The following is a 19,437-nucleotide window of genomic DNA, read 5'->3' on the forward strand; positions in this document are numbered from 1 at the left end:
GGGATTCGGAAAAGAAGATGAAATTGTAACTGTTGATTACAAAAAAAAAGAGAGAAGTTGGTTTATATGCAGTACTCTCTAACAGAAAAATAAAAAGCAAAAAAGCAAAGAAGCAAAAAAATAAATTTGTTTTTGTGTTGTGTGCGTTGTCGTGTTGTCGTGTTGTCGTGTTGTGTGTTGTATGCGTGTATATAAATCACATTCTTTTTCCCAATTCTTTTACTGGCAACTGCGAAAGAAAGAAAAAAAGTTGAAATGTCACAATATATTGATCTGCGACACTATTCTACGACACCATAAACAAAAATGTCTAATCTACGCCATTTGATGAATCACGATGATGAGGTCGAAGGTGGGAACCGCAGTACTGCCATTAATGGAACTGACACTTACAAAACCCATAGAAGTGTAAATAATTCATTCAGTATAAATAATCTTGTCAATGGGCCTGTGCCAAGCAACACCAACAACCAGGAAGATCACCAAGCTGCTCCACTTCCAAAACTCGAATACAATTATGCTACCCCACAACAAAACTCGCTATACAGTAGTGGGGTAAGTGGCTTTCTCAACACCCAGTCTCCATCTATACAACCCGCAACTGACAACGAAGAACAACAACATACGCCGACAAATAGCATATCTCAAGAACAAATATTGGCCAGTTTTGAACGAATCAAGACCCATTTCCCTGCTGCCAGGATCAAAAAAATTATGCAGAGCGATGAAGAAATAGGTAAAGTTGCACAAGCGACACCGATTATAGTCGGAAGGGCATTGGAAATCTTTATGGCCAATTTGGTCGAAGTGTCTGTACTACAAGCAAAACAACAAGGTGTAAAGAGAATCACAGCGTCGCATGTCAAATCTGCTATTGAAAATACTGAACAGTTTGATTTCCTTGTTGAGGCCGTGGAAAAGTATCCATCGTTGAAGAATTGAGAGGTCAAAAGAACTTACGCTGTACGGGAGGGGGTGGGGAGGGGGGGTCAAGGGTCCAGATCCAAAGTGTCGAAAGTGTCGAAAGTGTCTGTTTTCGCTCATGCTGATGGTTGCGAGAAACCTGGTTTGGACTATTATTCAGTTCTTTACATATTTTGTATTAAGATGTATTGATCGCATGTATAGGAAATATAAACGAGGTGACGATGATGAAGACGCGTTAGTAGTTGTAGATTTTTCTAATCCACCAAGAGCATAAAAGGCAAAGAGATCATTCTCATGATTGTTTTATCTCCGGAGTAAACTTTATACCGCCGAGCGCCGCTGCAATTACTCCATTGGGCAACAAATTGTTCGACGGGGGGTGTAAAAGAAAAAAGGTGAGCTTTTGCATTCAAGTACACAAAACTGGGCGTCATAAAAAACCTGATCACATGTTCCATTCTGCTCTGCTCTGTTCTGCTCTGTTCTGCTCTGTTCTGGTCAGCAATCATTCAAAGAGAACAACCACCAAGATGTAAGAGCGGTGTGTTGATATCTTGGATAAAGAGTGTGGATCCATAATTACGCCCTGTAAAGAGGGAACACAACCAGGTCTATCAAACTGACAGTCAATCCTTGGATTGACGTCTTCGAGCGCTTCCAATTACGTATTCGCCATTTTCCTTTTTCTTTTTTTTTCTGCAATATCCTGCATGTAGACTGTGTTACTCCGAGTTTATAAAAATGAATTGCTCTCCCGCAATTTCCATTCCTATCTAATCCAATTGATAAGTACAGTGTATTCTTTCTTCCTTCATTGACAAGACCAGCTACATTAGTCCAAACATGGTACAATCAAAGTCAAACACTAGTCTTGCAAACAGAAGACAATCGTCTTTCTTTTACAATTTGCCTCAAGCCGACCCTGATGTCTACTACGTCGGTGTTGATGTTGGAACTGGTTCCGCTAGAGCTTGTTTAATTGACACCAATGGTATCATTTTGGGATTGGCTGAAAAGCCCATTTCAAGACAGGAATTGAAGCCAAACTACATTACCCAAAACTCAACCGAAATTTGGAATGCCATCTGTTATTGTGTCAAGCGTTGTTTGAGTGAATCTGGAGTAGACCCTCAGCACGTTTTTGGTATTGGGTTTGACGCCACTTGTTCCTTGGTTGCTGTATCCGAGTCTAATGATACTCCTGAATCCGTTGGTCCAAATTTCGACGATAAGGAGGAGAATATTATTTTGTGGATGGACCACAGGGCCGAAGATGAAACCAACGCAATCAATGCCACTGGTGACAAGTGTTTGAAATACGTTGGTGGACAAATGTCAATTGAAATGGAGTTGCCAAAGATGAAGTGGTTGAAACACCACAAGCCAGGTGGAATTGATGATTGCAAGTTTTATGACTTGGCTGATTTCTTGGTTCATAAAGCCACCGGCACCGAGACTAGAAGTTTCTGCTCTGTTGTGTGTAAGCAAGGATTTGTCCCAATTGGCGTTGATGGTTCTGAGACTGGTTGGTCAAAGGACTTTTTGTTAGCAGTTGATATGCCCGAATTGATTGAAGACAATTTTAGAAGATTGGGTGGTATTCCTGGTGTCAATGGTAAGTACCTCACTGCTGGAAACATTGTGGGCAAATTGACCGATAAATCGGCTGCGGAGTTGGGATTGTCTCATGAGTGTATTGTTGGTTCACCAGTTATTGATGCTTATGCAGGATGGGTAGGAACCGTTGCTGCTAAAGCTGAAGTCCCTCTGTTACTTGAGGAGAAGTACGATGGAACCATTGGAGATGCGTGTGGTAGATTGGCTGCAGTTGCAGGTACATCTACTTGTCACATTGCCATGACCAAAGAAGCTTGCTTTGTCAAGGGTGTTTGGGGTCCTTACAAGGACGTTATGGCTGAAGGATATTGGCTAGCAGAGGGTGGTCAGTCAATTACAGGTCAATTGTTGGCCCATGTGTTGAGTATCCACCCGGCAAACCAAGAATTGTTGAAGGCTTCTGAACAATCCAACATTTCCAAGTTTGACTACTTGAACTCGTTGTTGGAGAGAATGGTCAAGACCAAAGGTGAGAGGTCGGTTGTTTCTTTGGCCAAGCACATATTTTTCTATGGAGATTTCCACGGTAATAGATCCCCAATTGCTGATCCGAGAATGAGAGCAAGTTTGATTGGACAATCTTTGGATAACTCTATTGAAGACTTGGCATTGAATTACTTTGGTGCATGTGAGTTTATTGCTCAACAAACTAGACAAATTGTTCAGCATATGGAAGAGGCCGGACATGACATCAAGTGTATTTTCATGAGTGGTGGGCAATGTCGTAATGGGTTGTTGATGAGATTGTTGGCTGATTGCACCGGGTTGCCTATTGTCATTCCTAGATATATCGATGCAGCAGTGGTGTTTGGTTCTGCATTGTTGGGTGCAGTAGCTGCTGAAGAGACTGTCATTGACCATCGTTTTAATGGGCCAAACTCAAAGAGAGCCAAACTGTTGGCTGAAAGGGGAGGTGTACAACAACAGCAACCAGATGAGATTCCTGAATCTCCATATACTGCACCTACGGCTACATCAACCACAAACTTGGCAACTATTGCTTATGCTCATTCCAATCCCAACAATGTCGATTACTTTAATCAGCCATCTCACCAAGGTCAAACTCGGCACAAGGCTGATGACCAAGAGGACTCTGATGATGAAAATACCTTATCTTTTGGCTCTAAGCAAGAGACTCAAAAGGGTATATCGCAAAAGTTGGCTAGTTTGGGATTGAACAAGCCATTGTCCTCGACCAAGAAGGAAACAGAGCAAAAGGACTCACAGCAAGGAGGAGTAGGTGCCGCCGTGAATGATTCTGGAGAGTTGTTGTGGAAGATTATGAAGAAGATGACTGGGCCAGGAAAAGTTATCCAGCCACGTGGAGATGATGATCCTGATAGGAAATTGTTGAATGTCAAGTACAAGATCTTTTTGGAACAGTGTTATGGACAAAGAAGATTTAGAGATGAGGTTGATGCTATAGAGAAGGAAAATTTGAAAAAGTCACAAGCTGCTAAGTAGAGTAGAGTAACTGTCGAGAGGATATAGTTTAAAGAATTAAAATATATATATATATTTAGTTACAGTCGTTGCAGTATTGAGGGGGCGGACGGGAGAGATTCAAGACAAGAGTTGTAAAAAAAAAAAAAAAAAGAAAAAAAGGGAAAGTTCAATCTCGAAGGCTAAACTATCGTAAGTTAAGCGTTGTTGCAAATTAGAAGGTTTTCGTAAAAAAATGAAAAGGGGTTACAAAATGTTTTGACTGCCTTAGATTTAGAAAAGTTTAATTCTGAAACTAATTTGTGGAGATATATATTGATTTGCATCAAAATGGTGTTAAAAAATAGGAGGGCCAAAAATTGAAAAGAGCATTGTATTTTGTAGATCTCGCACTAGAAATAGTATCGAGGTGCACAGACGCAACCTCAGATCTCGGACAAGTGCGATTACGGCGTAAGGCGCATGCAGTTAAGGGACAAGAAACAGTCCCCTATCTAAGCCGAACAGGATTAAGTCTCTCTACCTGCACTGTTACCACAGCCGTGGCGACGAAGAAGAGATTAGATCTGTATAACCCACCCACATCTGTTTGTTGTGTGGTTGTTGTCATCTCGTGACACAACAGATCGAAATGGGGCAGACTTGCGGATGAAGGATAAAACGATGTTCCAGTGTACCTGCATATAGATAAAAAGCAAGGTCGATGACGTTATAAAAAATGTCAAATTGCACGTGACTTATGGTAATTTCGCAATCTAATTGTTAAGCACAGTAACAGAGCAAAAAAAACAAAGAAAAGAAAAAAAAAAAAGAAGGAGAGAGTGTGTGTTAACTATGTGAGTGAAAACTGTGGATGAGAAAAAAAATTGCAGCCACAGCTGAGTTTGCAATTTAAAGGATGAAACAAAAAAATAAAAAATAAGAATAAAAAAAAAAAAAGAAATGAAAAATTAATATTACAAATCAATATTTGACCGTTAAAAGTGAATCTACTGAGACTTGGAGAAAAAGTTGAAGAAAGAAAGTCTTAGCTCCTGTGCCATTTTGATACATATATCTTCTACGTCTTCTAATAGCCATTCCATATTTCAACAATTTTTCTTGGACAGGCACTTTATTTGGTTCAACTTTTGAAATATAAAAGAGAGCGTGAATATCGAAAGAATTGGAGAGAATATTTCCGTTTTAAAAGCTTAGAAGCTGCAAAAATTAGAGATCTACCCCCCCCCCCTCAGGAACCCTATTAGAACTGCATAATCAATAATCATCAATTATACACAATCTGCATCAAGAGTTAATAATCGTTTGATTTTCTCATTGCCACCAAAAGTTGTTTTATTTTTCAATATATATTGGCACTGCATTATAATTCAGAATTTCAAATTGCAAATTAAATTAACAATTTACCAACCACACCTTCTTTATTTGGTTTTAATTAATTGCCTCACCACAGTTTAGACAATCTTTTAGTTAAACACACACACACAGTATACTATACTTCCACCACATCATCTAATTTGACATTTGCACAAGGCGGAACACCACACACACATTATTGTTTCTTTTTTACATTGCTTTTTTTTTGATTTTGATCCTCGTATACTGCAACTATTGTTCTAAGCGCCTTGAAAGAGATTTCATAACCTGCGGCTAAAAAATTCACTTTAAAGCTTTTATCCGCCTGACTTTGAAATTGTTTGGCTATTGAAGAAAAGTTTGTGTTAAATATTGCTTTTTTATTTTTCATTGTCTTTTAACATCGCTTGTCACTTGCATATATATATATATCACCACGGTATCACTTCAGCCGTTTCAACTTTGGATTCTTGAATTTGTTGGCTTTCTTTTATTTTTTGTTTTTTGTTTTTGGTGTCATCATAGATTTCATTATCAAAGCAAATGTCTGATTTTGTTCATAGAGTGGAATCTGAAATAAAGTCAGTGGTTTCTGACTCCGAAAGAGGAGTAAATACAAAACTCCCCGATGAATACCCACACATATATGAAGACTCGCATGTGGTAAACCAACCACATGACTTTGAAGCTGAACAAGAGTATAACAACCACCATCCTCATTCAAATTACTACGTACCGGCTTACAACGAGGAAGAAGTTGCTGTTCAAGAATGGTTTCAAAAGGTATTTGCTCACCCATTAACTTTTATCAAAAACTACTTGCTTTCATTGTTCCCCATTTTAAAATGGATCTTGCATTACAACGGTAGGTGGTTGTATGGAGACTTGGTTGCTGGTATCACTGTTGGTATTGTTTTGGTGCCCCAATCTATGTCTTATGCTCAGTTGGCTGGATTGGACCCACAGTACGGGTTGTACTCTTCGTTTGTTGGTGTGTTTATCTATTCCTTCTTTGCCACTTCGAAAGATGTTTCCATTGGTCCTGTCGCTGTTATGTCCCTTCAAGTTTCAAAAGTCATTGCTCATGTTCAAGACAAGTATGGAGATCAGTATGCTGCACCTGAAATTGCTACATTTTTGGCTTTAATTTGTGGTGGTATTGCAACCGGTATCGGTGTTTTGAGATTGGGATTCATTTTGGAATTCATTTCTGTTCCAGCAGTCATGGGATTCATGACTGGATCTGCTTTCAATATCATTACTGGTCAAGTTCCAGGATTGATGGGTTACAACAAGTTGGTCAACACTAGAGATAGTACTTACCAAGTTGTCATCAATACCTTGAAACATTTACCAGATACCAAAGTTGACGCTGCTTTTGGTTTGGTTTGTTTGTTCATCTTGTATGCTTGGAAGTTCAGTACAGATCATGCTCAAAAGAGATGGCCTAAATATAAGATGTACTTTTTTTACATCCAACAGTTGAGAAATGCAATTGTTATTGTTGTTGCCACTGCTATTTCGTGGGGAGTTGTTCATCCCCAAAAGGTTGCTTTCAAAGGTGACAAACTGAAATACAAACCTCCATTTAGTACTATTGGTGAAGTTCCAAAGGGGCTTCAAAATGTTGGTGTTTTCCACCCTCCTCAAGGTATTATTAGTGCTATGGCTTCGGAGATCCCAGTCTCCACTGTCATTTTGTTGTTGGAACACATTGCTATTTCTAAATCATTTGGTAGAGTCAATGACTACAAGGTTGTTCCTGATCAAGAGGTGATTGCCATTGGTGTTAATAACTTGATTGGAACTTTTTTCAACGCTTACCCTGCCACTGGTTCGTTTTCGAGATCTGCATTGAAAGCAAAGTGTGGTGTTAGAACTCCATTGGCTGGTATCTTCACCGGGGCTGTTGTGTTGTTGGCGTTGTACTGTTTGACTGCAGCTTTCTACTACATTCCAAAAGCAGTTTTGAGCGCGGTTATTATTCATGCTGTGTCTGATCTTATTGCCAATTACAAGATTACTTGGTCATTCTGGAAAATCAGCCCAATTGATTGTGGAATCTTTTTAATTGCTGTTATCTTGACCGTTTTCGTCACCATTGAAGCTGGTATTTACTTTGCCATTGCAGCTTCAGTTGTTGTTTTGTTGTTTAGAATTGCCATCCCCCATGGATTGTTTTTGGGTAGAGTACAAGTTGCCGAACTTGTGAATCCAATTATTGATGACAGAAACACTTTTGATGAAGGGTCAAACACCAGCACCAGTGACTCTTCTGATGTTGAAATCCACCAAGTTTTCTCAGGAGGCTCAAACTATAGAGCAACCGATGATAAAGTAAAAGACAAGTCAGAAGTTGTTGAGCGTAGAACCACCACCAGAGAATTGGCAAAGCAAAACCCAAGAATCAAATTCCATACTCGTTGGGTACCATTGAACCACAGAAATATCAACAGCGATATCCCAGTCACTCCACCACCACCTGGGGTCATTGTGTTCAAACCAGTTGAATCATTTACTTATCCTAATGCGTCACGTCAGATTGACAAAGTGTCGGATGAAGCCAAGAGAATCACAAAAAGAGCCAAGCCATATAGCTATGCTGACACTGGATCCAGGCCATGGAACGACCCAGGTCCATTGAAGTGGAACTTGCCATTCTTGAGAAAATACAATAAGGAAGAAAAGATTGAAGAAGATACGCGTCCAATCTTGCGTATAGTGCACTTTGATTTCTCCACCGTGTCTCAAATCGATATCACTTCGGTACAAGCTTTGGTTGACTTGAGGAAAGCTTTGAACGCATATGCTGATCGTGAAGTTGAATTCCACTTTTCCGGTATCTTGAGCCCGTGGATCAGAAGAGCATTGTTGAATGCTGGGTTTGGTACTTATGAAGATGGCTTGACATCAGCTAATAACTATGTCAACATTGCTACAGGATACACCGATATTGAGAATGGTGCGGACGAGCAGTATGTTGCTGCAGTTGGTACCAATACGCCATTTTTCCATTTGGATATTCCAAACTATGAATAAGAAGGGAGATATGGACGCAGTCAAGTTTATTTAATTCAGTTACATTCGTTTTACCTCAATGATTTTTGTGGGCAGAATACTTTTGGTTTTCAGTTCTTGTACATTAAATTAGACTAGATTAGATTATACTATATTAGTATGTTAATGAAGTAAGCATTTCGCTATTGGTATATATCCACCCTTGTAAATCTAACAAATTCCGTCTATGACGCGTCGTCAATAAATGGCAAAAAAAAAAAAAAAAAAAAACCAAATGTCAAAAGTCCAAACCATTTATTTTTTTTTGAAAACACGTCTTTTTCAGGACTATCCTAAGACAAACTACTCATTTACTCATTTTGCTCATGACTACACTACAAGCTCACCAAGTGGATGCCTCAAATCAATTGCTTCGCAAGAGTATACGAATAGACGAGGCGTCAAGTCGTAAACGTAAAATAGAAGAAGAAGAAGACTCGGCAACTACAATGGATCTGCGAGACGGAAACAAAGAGAATGATTGTGATGCACAGCAATTGGAAAAGCTAGCTAAAAAGCAGAAAACGGAGAAGGAGAAGGAGGAGAAAAGGATCAAAATCGAAGGGGAAAAAAGGGCCAAAGCTAAACGAATTGAAGAGGAAAAGGAAGCTAAACGGAAAAAGCAAGAGGAGGAGAAAGAAGCAAAACGGAAGAAAATGGAACAGGAAAAATTAGAGAAGGAAAGAAAGAAGTTGGAGGAGAAATTGGAAAGAGAGAAGAAGAAGGAATTGGAAAAGTTGGAACGTGAAAGAAAAAAACAAGCTGAGCAAGCAGAAAGGGACCGTAAGAAACGCGAGGAGCAAGCTGAGAAGGAACGTAAAAGGGAGGAAAGAGAAAAGGAGAAGTTGGAAAAGAAGTTGAAATTGGAGGAGGAAAAGAGAGCAAAGGAGTTGGAAAAGCAAAGGATTGAAGAGGAAAAGCGGAAAGCGGAAGAGGCCAAGGAACGAAGTCAGATGAAGATTTCCAACTTTTTTCAAGTTCGTCCTCAAGCAAAAGAAGACAAGGAGAAAGATGTCAAGCTAGATACTGATGAAGTTCAAAAAAGCGATTACGAGACTGATTTTTTACCATTTTTTGTGCAACGTAATGTCACTTTGAAAAGAGTTGAATATTGCACAGATGAAACAAAGCTGCAGCTTGACCTGATCTTGTCGGGCAAGACGGAGAAAGATGTTTATCTTGATCCTTTCCTGGACTGCAGAAAACGACGTAGCGAACCACTACAATACATCACTCCAGAAGCAATCTTGAACGCTCTCAACCTACCCACTACAAACGAGCACCAAGTTCTTGAAATGATTGCAAAACTTCCGCCAATCAAGTACATTAGCTTCTATGAGAACTCGAAACCTCCATATACCGGATCGTGGTGTTCGCAAAAACATCAGGAACAACTACCAGCCATAATTCGCAATCCACTAGATCAGCAACTTACTGGGCTAGATTACGAATACGACTCTGATTTGGAATGGAATAATGAGGAGAAAGATGGCGAGGATATCGATGATGACGAAGACGAGGAGGAGGATCTACTGATTTTACCTGACGAAGATGACGACGAGTTCATTGAAAAGGACTCGGAGGCTAGGCAAAAGAGTATACACCAAATGGTGGTGATCAATAAATGGAATGATGAGGAAAATAGAGATTTTTTCAGTCACTATACTACGCTGCATATTGTTGAGTTGAGTAAGTTGAAAAGCTTTATATAGGAATGCAAAATATCTCAGGTATACTACGCGATTTAGCATTATCTTGTAGTATCATTTTCATGAAGTCTTCCTGAAGCAAGTCCAGTATCCTCCCTAAGGATCTTATCTCTGTGGCACTTGCATACATGGGTGTTTTCTGCCATGATATTTTGAACTAGATCAGCCTAGCTCAGCCCAGCCCAGCTCAGCTCAGCCCAGTCCAGCTTTCAGCTTTTCCCTCATATGTACTTTTTATAATCTGCATCCATCTTATCTTCAACCAATACTTTATTGAGATACTTTATCAACTTAGTGCTCAACCCAACGTTGGCCAAAAATGATCCCGGACCGTACACCAAGTTATTGAAAAAGTTTCCATATGGTTGGTTTATAAATACTTTGGCACTCCATAATAGGTGATAGCCCAACTCTAGGAAAATTGCAACTGTGAGGAATGTGAGGATAGATGCATTGAATGCTCTTGATTTTGAGATCCTCTCGTTGTTTACCTGGTCTCTTTTGCTAGATGAGGACATGTTGTCTTGTGTACCTTGATCTGATAAAAGGGAAAACAGAAACAAAGAAAATTATTTTTTCTTGTTCTTCCTGTTGTTAAGGAAAATCTAAAATCCCGTTTTCCGGTACATTTTCATCTTTCAAGTCGCTAACTCTACTTCACATTCAATTCGCCCTTTAGAGACACGTGGACAATGCAGACTAGATCACACAAGCAATCACAAATACTCGATATCAAGCCAGACTACTACGACCATGGGGTCCCTGTTTTCAAACCCACTATGGAACAGTTTAAAGATTTCTACAAGTTTAACAAATCGGTTAACAAATATGGTTTTGAGGCTGGAATTGTCCGTGTTATCCCTCCACAAGAGTGGAAGGAATCAATCTCCCATTGTTATTCTGAGGAAAATTTGTCCAAAGTGGTTATCAAAAACCCCATTGTCCAGCAGATAAACAGTAATCATCATGGCGTATTTCAGATACAGAATATCGAGAGACCAAGAAAGTACACGCTAGACCAGTGGAAAGAACTTTCAAAAAAACAAGAACCTCCAAGAAGACGCAAGAGACTGCATGATGATAACGATGAAAGCTCATGCAGCAGAATAGATGGCGCCGAATTTAATGACGAGCGTTGTGAGGAGTTGGAACGTTCGTATTGGAAATCGCTCACGTACTCTGAGCCTATATACGGGGCTGACTCTGAAGGATCTTTATTCGCAGAAGATGTGAGCATTTGGAATGTCGCCAAGTTGCCAAATGTCCTTGACTTGATGGAGGAAAGAATTCCGGGCGTGAATAATGCGTACTTGTATGCGGGGGTGTGGAAGGCCACTTTTGCATGGCATCTCGAAGACCAAGACTTGTATCTGATCAACTATATCCACTTTGGCGCTCCAAAGCAGTGGTACCTGATACCACAAGCACAGCAGAAGAAATTTTTCGATGTAATGAAGGACTTGTTCACCGACGAGTACAAGCATTGTTCGCAATTTCTTCGTCATAAAACATTCCATGCACTGCCTCAATTCTTGGAGAAAAATGGAATCACAGTGAACCACACGATACATAGGGAGGGTGAGTTTATCTTGACGTATCCTTATGGATACCACGCTGGATTCAATTACGGTTACAATCTCGCAGAATCTGTCAATTTCGCACTTGACTCGTGGTTTGATATTGCTGAAAAGACTGACCATTGTCATTGCATTCCAGATGCAGTCAATATCAATGTGAAGCAGTTGTTGCAAAAGTACAACTCAATGAAAAAGAATTCTGCAATCTTTGTGTAAAGGAAACAAGCGTAAACCAATTTGAACGGAGAAGAAAAAAAAAATAAAAAAATAAAAAAATAAAAAAAAAAAAAAGAGAGAAATCGTCACTTCGAAACTCCTCATTTCACATCAACTCCTCAACATTTATGCCACCAAAGAAGAAACTCAAATGTAAAGCTAGTGAAACTTCATTTGAGGATGTTGATGATTTTTCAACAGATGACGAAACTGAAGATGTGTTTCTGGTTCCACCCAGTCCGCAAAAGACTCAGCTACGACACGCACCATGGCTAGAAAAATACTCGCCAAAAACCTCCTCGGAGATTTGCATCAATCCGGCCAAATTGAAACAAGTGAAGGATTCGTTGTACAGGATAAAGTCTAGGGAACTGATGTCAAAAGTCTTGGTTCTTGTTGGGCCGTGTGGATCGAGTAAATCAACTACAATTAAGCTACTAGCGCGGGAGATGAACAACGCAGACGCGTTTGATGAGAGTTTGATTGAGTACGATGAATCGGAAAACATTACACACTTTTTGCAATGTTGCAAATACAAGACCCTGTCGGTTGTTTTGATTGAAGAATTGCCTAATGTTTATCACGAGGAAACATTGAAGGAGTTTAGAGAAGCAATTAAGCAATGGATCTTTGCAGGAATTCCCTTACCTCCGTTAGTGATTTGCATAAGTGAATTTGAATATGAATCTGATAGAACCCAGTACTCTTATGGACTCGAGAGTAATATGACTGGGGATACATTGTTGGGTCGAGAGATATTGAGCAATACTGGAGTAGAGACTATTCGGTTTAATCCACTCGCAACGCGGTTTCTAAAGAAAACAGTGAACACGATTTTGAAAAACGAGGGTTTAACTAAGATACTTAGCACTCCCAAATTGAACACATTTCTTCATGATCTATTCAAAACGGGCGATATTCGATCCATTATCTTGAACTTGGAAATGTGGGTCAAATTTCATAAATCTGGGGTAGACTACAACCGAGAGAGTGCAATTGGTTTATTTCATGCTATAGGAAAAGTGATATACTCGAGTAAAGAGTTTGAAGGTGATGCCCAAATGGTCAATACGAATACAGTCTCCCAGGTTTTGGAAACATTACCCGGTAAGAATCTAGGTTTGTTGAATTTGGGATTGATGGAGAACTATCATATATATCAAGATTCGGAGTTTGATTTATCACTTGCAGAGAGAATAACTAATGACTTGAGTCTAAACGACGTGTCACTTTTTGACGAAATTGGTGTGCGATCGACAAGACTATATTTGAGCAAAGCTGGTGCTAAATCCTCAACTTCGAAATTGAAAATGAAGTTTCCTAGACATTTTAAGGTGTTGAAGGCGACGCGGAAAACTTTAAATCGACTAAATGAATATCGTCGATATGTATCTCCTACCAGTTCTATTGAAGGTTTGAATTTGATTGACGGGTACTACTTGCCTTTAATATACAACAGAAAGCGCAAGACGCGATACCGGTACAACCGACTTGGAGGAAAGCTTCTTGAAATCTATGCCGACGACGATCCCGTTGTTGACGATAGTAGTGCTCTGTATGAGTATGATCAGTTCCAGCATGACATTGATCGTTCTATCAACGGAAGGAACGAGGAACACAACGAAAGCGATACACTAAGCGATGGTATCGAAGAAAGCTCGTTTGATGAGTCCGATAATGATGGGTTTGGGTCCGATACAGAGATTGATTTATTGATTTCTCAAGGAAAGTTGTAAATAGGTAAAACTAAAGTGTACAAATCCTAAATCTAAGCCTTTACTGCGTTTTCAAAAAACTGGTCATCTTCCTCTAGGTTCTCCTTAATGATATCCAATCCACCTTGGAATTCTCCATTGATGTACAATTGTGGGAACGTGGGCCAATCACTAAATTTTTTCAATCCTTGTCTAACTGAGTCATCTTTTAAAATATCGAAAAAGCCAAATCTCACTTGGTGTTCTCTCAAGATGGCCACAAGTTGTCTAGAGAATCCACATTGTGGACTTGATGGTGAACCTTTCATAAATAACATAATAGGTGCAGCAGTGGTCAACTTTGTTAATCTCTCATTCAAAGCTTCCTCCGTCTCCTCGACCGGTTCTGTGGCAGCAACTGGTGGTGTACCATTGGAAGCTGAGCTTACTCCATTCACACTGGAGCCACTTGCTAATTGTGAGTCGCTGGAGCTTGAAAACTGATTCAAAGCAGCGATAAACTCCTTTGGATCCGCACCTGATAACTCCTTCAATATGGTTTGTTTACGTATTAGGATAAAGTAAGGGACTGCACTAACATCAAACAACTCACTGATCTCCGACAAGTCATCTGCGTTGATGGAAAGGAATAGCACTGATGGATCTTGGGCTTTGGATTCGGCCAACGTTTTGTAGACTTGATTCATGGTTTTACATGGTCCTGCCCATGGAGTATGGAAATATAATGCGATTAATTTGGAGTCGTTGGACTTAGTTAGTTCGGTGAACTGTTGTTCACTTTCGATTTCTATAACACCCATATTGCTGTGCACTGTATGTAATTGAGATTTGATTATTTGTAAATTGGGAGTAGAAGATGAACAGAACAGAACAGAACAGAAAAAAAAAAAAAAAAAAAAAAAAAAAAAAAAGAGAGTNAAAAAAAAAAAAAAAAAAAAAAAACTGAAGAGAGAGTTGGAGTTGGAGTTGGAGTTGTCGCAAAGTCGCAATGTCGCATTGATTACAAATTACTTTCACAACTGCGCATGACAGAAACACTACCATACTTGCCACAGGCTACAAAAGTACAGGTTAACGGATTTGTTTTAGATGATCCAGTTTGTCTATTGTATATAGTTACAAGCGTGTTTGCAGTGAGGTAAGTTTAGAGTTGTCGTTGATGCTATTTTTCGCCACAGCTTTCGATGTGTGGCGCCAGATGTTCTTTTCTTTTCTTTTCCTGTGCAGGACAAGCGAAGAAATACTGCAACACTACTTCAACAGTGAGGCACCATAGTTAAAGTTGTATCTCTGCTTAATAGTAACTTAGCATATGGCCTTACGAAAGCATAAATGCTTGTGCAACAAGTGGTGCATGTCTCTCGATGCCCTATTATGATCGGAGCTCTACATCTTGTAACAAAACTAATTCAGAGAGGCATTGGGATTGATTGCAAGTTGCAGCCCACTCTACTGAACTAACAGGTGAAGTTCTGTAGTCGTCTTGTTAATGATATCACATTGCGTGGTAGCGTCTGACAGCTGTAAAAAAAAATTCGGACAAAATTTGACAAACCCTCATCACAACTGACTTCAAAACGCAACAAGAGTAGAAGGTCAATCTCAACTATGGGAGTGCCAGCATTATTCAGATGGCTTTCGAAAAAGTATCCCAAGATCATATCTCCAGTTATAGAGGAAGAGCAACATGACATAGGTGGAGCAAAGTACGAGGATCCTAATCCCAATGGAGAGATTGATAACTTGTACTTGGATATGAATGGTATTGTTCATCCTTGCTCACATCCAGAGCACAAGAGACCGCCTGAGACTGAGGATGAGATGTTTTTGGATATATTCACCTACACAGATAGAGTACTAATGATGGCGCGTCCGAGGAAAGTTCTAATGATTGCAGTAGATGGAGTGGCACCAAGGGCCAAGATGAATCAGCAAAGAGCAAGAAGATTCAGATCCGCACAGGATGCAAAGTTGAAACAAATGGCTATTGACAAAGAGATCCGGGAAAAGGAGGCACGTGGAGAGATGATCAATGACGCCGTAAAAGGAAAAAAGCAATGGGACTCGAATGCAATCACTCCAGGTACGCCATTTATGGATCGACTAGCAGAAGCATTACGGTACTGGGTTGCGTATAAGCTTAGCACAGATCCCGGGTGGGCAAATTTGCAAGTGATCATCAGTGACGCCACTGTCCCTGGGGAGGGTGAACACAAGTTGATGAGTTTTATACGGTCGCAGCGATCGGATCCTCAATATAACCCCAACACAAGGCATTGTATTTACGGGTTAGATGCCGATTTGATTTTTCTTGGTTTGGCAACCCACGAACCACATTTTAGAGTCTTGAGAGAAGATGTTTTTGCCAACCAAGAAAGACACATGACGGTTTCGGATCATGTCGGTATGTCCAAAGACCAGCTCTCTTTGATTGAAGAGAGAGACAAAAAGAAACCGTTCTTGTGGTTGCATGTCAACGTTTTGAGAGAGTACTTGGGAATTGAGCTATACAACCCGCAAATTTCGTTTCCATTCGATTTGGAAAGAGCTATTGATGATTGGGTGTTTATTTGTTTTTTTGCAGGTAATGATTTCTTGCCTCATTTACCAAGCTTGGATGTGAGAGATAATGGAATTGACACTTTGGTCAATTGTTGGAAAAGGTGCATTCCTCGATTGCGTGATTATCTAACTTGTGACGGAAAATTAAACTTACAAAGTGTTGAAACTCTTTTAGGCGACTTGGCAATCAAAGAGGATGAAATTTTTCGAAACCGATTTGCAGCGGAGAAGAGAAGAAAGGAAGGCCGCAAGAGGCGGAAAGTGGCAGAAGAACAAGATAAGGCATTGAAAAGCGTGTACATGTCACAAGTGACTAAGGGTAAGGACAAAGCGCCCATTGTGCCGGATAAGAATATGCCACTAATGGACACAAGTGGCAACATAGTTGAAGGTTATGCACTGTTTTCAAACAAGGATATTGTTGAGAATCGAGACACGGTTACCCTAGCCGGTATGGCGAACAATGATGCAGCAGCTGCACTCAAAAAATTGATTGATTCCAAAAAGCAGCTCAAAGAGGATACTCCAATAGATACTGAATCAAGTGCTGTGTCAACTCCAACTTCAACCGCTGATGCTGATGCTGATGCTGATGCTGATCTGGAAGAGCCGCTGCAGGTACATCCTAAAAAAAGAGTAGCTGCTAATGATGAAGAGCCAAGTGATGATATTCGATTGCACGAACCGGGGTACCAAAAACGATACTACCAGGTCAAGTTCCATTGCAAAACTGATGAGGAGGTGGAACAAGTGAGACGTGAAGTTGTCAAGAGCTATATCGAGGGGATATCTTGGGTTGCATTGTACTACTACCAAGGGTGTCCATCGTGGACGTGGTTTTATCCGTACCACTATGCGCCCTTTGCATCTGACATGACTAACTTGAAGGATTTGTTCCCTGCGGGTATAAAGTTTGATTTGGGTGAGCCTTTCAGACCATATGAGCAATTGATGTCCGTTCTTCCAGCTGCATCAAGTCATGCTTTGCCTGACGTATTTCATACATTAATGAAGGATCCGGACAGTGAGATTATAGAGTTCTACCCCGAGGAATTTGAGATTGATATGAATGGAAAGAAAATGAGTTGGCAAGGTATACCGTTGTTGCCATTTATTGATGAAAAGCGATTGCTAGATGCTGTACAAGGGAAATATGACAAACTAACAGCCTATGAAAAGGAACGAAACACAAACAAACAAGCAGAATTATTCATATCTAATGAAAACAAGAACTATGAGAGGTTTGCCGAGGCTCTTTACAAGCAGGATTTGCAATCCGTTAAATTCTCCTTTGCAAAGAGCAGCTTGGCGGGGTTGGCCATCAAATTTCCCTCTTTTGATCCATGCGGGACCCTCAAATTCCCACTCAAGGAGGGCAACATGCCAAACATCAACAAAAAGGATTATTTGCAGGTGGAGTATCACTTTCCGCAAAAGGCATGGGGAAAGTCTATGTTATTAAATGGCTTTATCCCAGCGGTGCCTGCTCTCACCACTGCTGATCGAAATGAGGTCCTTTACCAGCTTCAGTCCAATAATGTGAGAGGTAATAGTCGTGGATTCAACAACAATTTTCAAGCTAGTAGTGATTACGTCAACCACGGCCCACAAGGTAAAGAAGTTTTCAAGATGTACTCCATGAGAAGAGGGGGCTATCGCTCAAGTCTACAACATTTGAAGGATGGCGGTAAAAATGAGAGAGTTCCTGCCGTAAACAATGCGAGCCCTTACGGAATACCAATACACCAGCCGCAGCAAAATCAATATGGGTATGGGTACCTGCAAGTGTATGGAAATCAGGCGAACTACGGTGCAACTTATAATCAATTTGGTCAAGCGCTGGCATATCAGCCGCAGTCATATCAATCGCAGACATATCAGCGACGGTCATATCAACCGCATAATGGCAACAGTTCAGCACGTAGTGGATACTTTCCTCCTCCCGGCCCTGCCTCTGGTAGAAATGGATATAGATAATATATTTGTAAAAATCTAATGTAATATGTACAACTTCCACGTACCTAGTGCGTTGTCTTTTACTTGTATAGTGATGCTGCTATTTTCTTCATCATCAGGAAGGGCAATGATGCTCCCATCAACACAGAACCTTCTCTTAAGCAAGCTTTGTGAATTTCTCAACTTTAATTGTACTCTATCGTCTGGTGTAATTTCGCGGTAAATCACATCTGGGTTGTTGATGTGGCTGCCCCCATCGTAAACCTGTTTCATGATATCCATTATGTAGGCATCATCGCTTGGCTTGGTTCGAAATGCGATCAAGTACAAATTGTCATCAAAAATATCTCCTTTTGGTGAGATGTCAAAGGTTGGTTCAAACTTTTTCGATGGAGTCAACACCCAGTATGCAAATGGTCCCTCAACTGCATCGTCATTGATTGAAAAGTCCGCTTCATATTTTTGTTCCCTGCTCAAGTTGTTCTCAGCTGCCATTCTAAATCTTTGAATACCATGCTTGCGTAGTTCGGGTGTATCGCTATCGGCCACTAAACTTGCATGGAACGCCCATGAAAAGACAACAATGAAGTAGATAGGTAATTCAACCTCCTCTTTTAGCTCATCTTGTACCAAATATCTCGTGCCTTTGGGGGGATTGGCTGCGTAAAGATACAAAGGAGACTTCTTTCCTACTTGCAACAACTGTACAATGGACTTTAATGGATCGGTCAACCCCAAGGACAAAGCAAAACTGTTACCTGTTCCAATGGGTACAGGGTAAATTGATATTGAGCCCGTTACTACTGGATTGAGTGCATTTATAAACTCGTTAATGGATGTGTCACCACTGAGAAAGATAACTGTGGCGTCTTGATCTTGAAAGTTTGAAGCAAATTCAGTAATTGAGCTGGCACTACTCGTTTTGTAATGATGATGCTTAATGCCTAAGGACTTGAATAAGGGCTCGATGATGTGCGTGTAAATGTTTTTCTCATCGGACCTGCCTATACCTGAATTTATTGAGTCTATGATGTAAACGCCCCGGTTCAAACCATCTGGAATTGCATTGACGATTGTGTCTGCATCCAGTTTATCGACATGCTCTTCTGTGTATTGAAAAAAGCTTTCATTGTTAACCAATTCAATTTCAAGATTCTTGGGCTCAAAGTATAGCTTGTATGACATGTTGTGTGGAATAAGGAAAGGTGAGGCTGCTTTGTAGTGGGAAGAACTGTGGATGATTTTCGAATAATCACGATAGGTAGCGCTAATTATTTGAAAGATAAGAGCGTCACTACATGG

At 40.3% G+C, this 19,437-nt stretch overlaps 10 protein-coding genes across 10 annotated transcripts; 7 read left to right on the forward strand and 3 right to left on the reverse strand. All coding sequences in view use genetic code 12, as the record gives it.

Annotated features, from left to right (window-relative positions):
• Positions 1 to 306: 306 nt before the first annotated feature.
• HFL2 (negative cofactor 2 transcription regulator complex subunit) lies at positions 307 to 942 on the forward strand (the record flags this gene model as incomplete). The annotated part of the gene is made up of 1 exon (XM_051754409.1): positions 307 to 942. One exon carries the CDS (start codon positions 307 to 309, stop codon positions 940 to 942), a length of 636 nt encoding a protein of 211 aa, XP_051606767.1.
• Positions 943 to 1,770: 828 nt separating this feature from the next.
• On the forward strand, positions 1,771 to 4,008 carry KGF57_004857 (putative phosphotransferase; the record flags this gene model as incomplete). Its single annotated transcript, XM_051754410.1, has 1 exon — positions 1,771 to 4,008. One exon carries the CDS (start codon positions 1,771 to 1,773, stop codon positions 4,006 to 4,008), a length of 2,238 nt encoding a protein of 745 aa, XP_051606768.1.
• Positions 4,009 to 5,886: 1,878 nt separating this feature from the next.
• SUL2 (sulfate permease) lies at positions 5,887 to 8,382 on the forward strand (the record flags this gene model as incomplete). The annotated part of the gene is made up of 1 exon (XM_051754412.1): positions 5,887 to 8,382. One exon carries the CDS (start codon positions 5,887 to 5,889, stop codon positions 8,380 to 8,382), a length of 2,496 nt encoding a protein of 831 aa, XP_051606769.1.
• Positions 8,383 to 8,726: 344 nt separating this feature from the next.
• Positions 8,727 to 10,112, forward strand: KGF57_004859 (uncharacterized protein; the record flags this gene model as incomplete). The annotated part of the gene is made up of 1 exon (XM_051754413.1): positions 8,727 to 10,112. One exon carries the CDS (start codon positions 8,727 to 8,729, stop codon positions 10,110 to 10,112), a length of 1,386 nt encoding a protein of 461 aa, XP_051606770.1.
• A 218-nt stretch (positions 10,113 to 10,330) lies between these two features.
• Positions 10,331 to 10,627, reverse strand: KGF57_004860 (uncharacterized protein; the record flags this gene model as incomplete). The annotated part of the gene is made up of 1 exon (XM_051754414.1): positions 10,331 to 10,627. The coding sequence occupies one exon, from the start codon at positions 10,625 to 10,627 to the stop codon at positions 10,331 to 10,333; it is 297 nt and encodes a 98-aa protein (XP_051606771.1).
• A 174-nt stretch (positions 10,628 to 10,801) lies between these two features.
• KGF57_004861 (uncharacterized protein) lies at positions 10,802 to 11,902 on the forward strand (the record flags this gene model as incomplete). Its single annotated transcript, XM_051754415.1, has 1 exon — positions 10,802 to 11,902. The coding sequence occupies one exon, from the start codon at positions 10,802 to 10,804 to the stop codon at positions 11,900 to 11,902; it is 1,101 nt and encodes a 366-aa protein (XP_051606772.1).
• Positions 11,903 to 12,030: 128 nt separating this feature from the next.
• KGF57_004862 (uncharacterized protein) lies at positions 12,031 to 13,638 on the forward strand (the record flags this gene model as incomplete). Its single annotated transcript, XM_051754416.1, has 1 exon — positions 12,031 to 13,638. The coding sequence occupies one exon, from the start codon at positions 12,031 to 12,033 to the stop codon at positions 13,636 to 13,638; it is 1,608 nt and encodes a 535-aa protein (XP_051606773.1).
• Positions 13,639 to 13,670: 32 nt separating this feature from the next.
• GRX3 (monothiol glutaredoxin) lies at positions 13,671 to 14,417 on the reverse strand (the record flags this gene model as incomplete). The annotated part of the gene is made up of 1 exon (XM_051754417.1): positions 13,671 to 14,417. One exon carries the CDS (start codon positions 14,415 to 14,417, stop codon positions 13,671 to 13,673), a length of 747 nt encoding a protein of 248 aa, XP_051606774.1.
• An 808-nt stretch (positions 14,418 to 15,225) lies between these two features.
• Positions 15,226 to 18,156, forward strand: RAT1 (ssRNA exonuclease; the record flags this gene model as incomplete). Its single annotated transcript, XM_051754418.1, has 1 exon — positions 15,226 to 18,156. The coding sequence occupies one exon, from the start codon at positions 15,226 to 15,228 to the stop codon at positions 18,154 to 18,156; it is 2,931 nt and encodes a 976-aa protein (XP_051606775.1).
• A 15-nt stretch (positions 18,157 to 18,171) lies between these two features.
• KGF57_004865 (uncharacterized protein) lies at positions 18,172 to 19,320 on the reverse strand (the record flags this gene model as incomplete). Its single annotated transcript, XM_051754419.1, has 1 exon — positions 18,172 to 19,320. One exon carries the CDS (start codon positions 19,318 to 19,320, stop codon positions 18,172 to 18,174), a length of 1,149 nt encoding a protein of 382 aa, XP_051606776.1.
• Positions 19,321 to 19,437: the final 117 nt, after the last annotated feature.

This window comes from Candida theae (genome assembly GCF_024610275.1).
Source record: "Candida theae strain CBS 12239 chromosome Unknown scaffold11, whole genome shotgun sequence".
Classification (NCBI taxonomy): domain Eukaryota; kingdom Fungi; phylum Ascomycota; class Pichiomycetes; order Serinales; family Debaryomycetaceae; genus Lodderomyces; species Lodderomyces theae.